Source organism: Zosterops lateralis (genome assembly GCF_965231275.1).
Source record: "Zosterops lateralis genome assembly, chromosome: 8".
Classification (NCBI taxonomy): Eukaryota; Metazoa; Chordata; class Aves; order Passeriformes; family Zosteropidae; genus Zosterops; species Zosterops lateralis.
In genome coordinates this window covers 22,774,288-22,777,741 of record NC_139768.1, presented here as the reverse complement: position 1 = coordinate 22,777,741, position 3,454 = coordinate 22,774,288, and the positions used below count along the sequence as shown (strand labels likewise).

General features: G+C 61.7%; 1 protein-coding gene across 1 annotated transcript; it reads right to left on the bottom strand.

Moving 5' to 3' along the window:
• Window positions 1-1,701: 1,701 nt before the first annotated feature.
• Window positions 1,702-2,721, bottom strand: NANOS1 (nanos C2HC-type zinc finger 1). The gene has a single exon (XM_083866207.1). The coding sequence runs from the start codon at window positions 2,534-2,536 to the stop codon at window positions 1,763-1,765; it is 774 nt and encodes a 257-aa protein (XP_083722333.1). The 5' UTR covers window positions 2,537-2,721; the 3' UTR covers window positions 1,702-1,762.
• Window positions 2,722-3,454: the final 733 nt, after the last annotated feature.

Here is a 3,454-nt window from a genome sequence, read left to right as displayed (position 1 = left end):
CACTTCCACACAGAATCACTTTCTCTCTCCTAACTGCTGTGGCTGGGAGTCAACAGCAGTGATGAATAATGAACCCTGGGTCCTCATCCTCAGCCCGTCCCACCCATGTTTTGACTTCATTCTTGACTGTCCTGCCCTGTTGATCCCATCTGCCACCCTGCTGAGCAGCTTTTCAAAAGGAAGCCACACAAGTGTGGATTTATCCTCACTTTCCTAGTTCCCTTTTTCTGTCAGGACCCATCTCCTTTCTCATCTTCCTGGTGATGTCCCAGCAGTTCCTCCACGAGGCTCTCTTCACCTCCCTCCTCTTTTCAGGACAACGCCCGTGGACCGAGCACCCCTCACATCCCAGGTGTTGCTAAAGCCACAAGCAGTGTCACCTTCTGCACTGAAAACTCCCATCTTTCTGCTCCAGAGTACTCAAACTCCAAACTGCTGCTGCTCCTTGTCCTCCCTCTGGGTAACAAAAAACAAAACAAGACACCTCAAACAAACAAACAAGCACCCAAAAAACCCCAAAAACAAACCTAAAAAAAAAAACAAAAAACAAAAACAAAACAAAAACAAAAAAAAAAAAAAAAACCAAAAAAAAACCAACCCCAAAACCAAAAACCCACCAAACACACACACACACAAAAACACCAACCAACCAAAAAACCCAACAAAAACAACCCCCAAAAAACCCCCAAAAAACTAAAACAAACCCAAAACACAAACTAAACAAACAAACCAAAATAATTTCTTTTCTCTTGGGGATTAGAAGTGATATAGCCCTGACTGATATTCAGTACCAAGGAACTACTGTTGCCCAGAGTGGACCTCAGCCTAATTCTTATGCTCTGTACAGTCTGTGTAGTGTTAAGGATATTTGTTAACCACATGAGTAGATCTCTTTTACTTGCAAAGTGTTAAAGCCACATTCTCTGAACTCTTGAAAACAAACAACCTCCCTTTCTTCCACTCTCCTACGGTCGCAGCTTTCTGCTTTCTCCAGGTCTCTTTCCATCGGACTCCCCCCGTTCTCCAGCACAAACACAGCTGCACCAAAGCTTGCTCCATTGCCATTCTCACCGCCTTTCTTTCTGTCAACAGAAAGGGCTCAGCTTGCACTCTGGCCCAGCGTCATCACGTTTTCAAACACGCACTGGGATGTTTTCTCCTCTCAGACCTTCCCTAAAGCTGAGTATTCGATATTGGCCCCGGGGACCCGCGAGCCCAGCGCCATCGGTGCCCAGGAGAGGCGCGGTGCCCGCTGGGGGCTGCGGTCTCGGGAAGCGAGTGCTCATTCCCGAGGGCAAGGCTCCACCGCGATCTGCTCACCGCTCCTAAAACCGGCAGGGAAACCGCTCGGATGCTTTGCTTTAAGAGCTGAAAGGCGGAGTGCTGTAGCCTAATTAACTGCCCTGCTATCAGCTGGCGATGGAGAGCAGCTCTCCCGAGCGATGCCCGGCGGAGGAGCGCTCGGGACGGGGGCAGCACCCCGCCCTGCCCCGGGCACCGGGACCCGCCACCCCGGCCTGGATTAACCCGGGACCCCTCCGCGCACACCCGCCCAGTCACAGCTCGCGTCTCCGTAAAAATCACATAGAGATATATTTTTTTTCTTACAATAAACAAACACAGCGCATCTCCGCCCGGCAGTCCCCGGGCCCGGCGCCGGGCTCCGCGCGTTCCAGCGCGCAGCGGCCGCGGGCAGTGTCATTCCGGGGGTCCCGGGCTCTCCGGGGGGGGGGTCCCGGGCTCTGGGGGTCCCTCCCGGGCGCTAGCGGCCCTTCCTGCCCAGCGCGGTCCGGGCGTGCCGGAGCTGCCGCGCCGCCGGCACTTTGGAGAGGGGGCAGTACTTGATGGTGTGGGCATTGTCGCCGCTGGCCCCGCAGAGCGGGCAGGTGTAGCGCCGCAGCACCGGGCACAGGACGCGGCCGTCGGGTCCTTTGAGGATGTGCGTGGTGTAGAGGGCCACCGCCTCCTTGTTGTTCCGGCAGAAGACGCAGACCTGCAGCTCGGGCTTGAGCAGGCGGGAGGCGGCCCGCGGGTGCCCCGGCAGCCGCCCCGCCACCACCAGCCCGCCCCAGGCGTGGGCAGAGCCCTCCCGCTCCCCCGAGCAGTCCAGCACCACGGCCGCGGGGCCGCCGCGCCCGGGAAAGGGGCCCAGCTCGGGGAAGCGCTCCTCCAGCAGCCCCTCGCCGTGGTGGTGGTGGTGATGGTGGTGCCCGCACAGCTCCAGGTCGTGCAAGTCCAGCGCGCCCTCGAAGTACGGCCCCGCCGCCGCCTCCTCCTCCTCCTCCTCCTCTTCCTCCTCCTCCTCGGCCGGCGGCACGGCGGCCGCCACCACCACCGAGGGGGGCTCGGCGCCGAAGCCCTTGCCCGGCCGCACGGCCTTGGTGATGAGCGTGGCCAGCCCCAGGTAGTCGTTCCAGGAGTTGAAGACGTTCCCGCAGGCGCTGTGGCTCCGGCCGCCGTAGCGGGCGCCCGGCAGGCAGTCCACGGGCGGGAGGTGCCGGTGCGGCTCCAGCTTGGTGCCCGGGAAGGCCTCCATGGGCGCGGCCCCTCGGTGGGGCGGTGCCGGGCGCCCCGAGGCTCCGGGGCCGCTCCCCCGCCCCGGTCCCGATCCCGCCGCCTCTGCCGGCGCGGGGCCGCGCGGAGCGCCTCAAGTAGGGGGCGGGGGCGCGGCCGCCGCGCTCCCATTGGCTGCCGGACAGAGCCCCCTACGCTCATTGGCCAACACGCGGCGGGGGCGTGGCTCGGCCGCAGTCGGGGCGCGCTCCGGTCCCGCAGGTGCGGCGGGAACGGGAACGGGACCGGGATTGGGACCAGGAACAGGATCGGGACCGAGATCGCGACTGGGAGCGGGATTAGGACCAGGAGCGGCACCGGGATCGGGATCGGGATGGCGGTGGGGACCGAGAGCAGGATCGAGACCGGGATGGGGACCGGGATCGGGGTGGGGAGCGGGAGCGGAGGCGCAGGATGCTCCGGGACCGGCCCGTGTGAGCCGGACCCCACAAGGCACAGCCCGAGGGGGGAGCGGTGCCGCCCCGAGAGTCCCGGCCCCGGCAGGGAGAGTCTCCACCCGCAGCACAGCGATGCGGGGACAGAACACGTTTAGTGCTGTACCAGTAGGAAGGGGCTCCAACGACCCTTGTGAGCTCATGGAGGGCAGCAGGTGCCTCCCATTGGTGCTAATAGGTTGTGTGGGGCAGAGACGATGTCTTCTTCACACTCCTGTTAGCGGTTTATTTAATGAATTAAATTAGAGAAGGTTTGGCTGGGGTCTGAGGTGCGGTACGTGCCCTCACTGGAGCGCTGCTCAGATGTGGGGAACCAGTCTGGAATGTTCAACCCTGGAAAGGGACCGGCCTGACGTACCCTGTGAGTGCCTGTGTGCAGTGGGTGGTGCAGAGGGCAGGCAGCAGGACAGGCAGCAGGGTCCCACAGCACCCACCCGCTGGGCCTG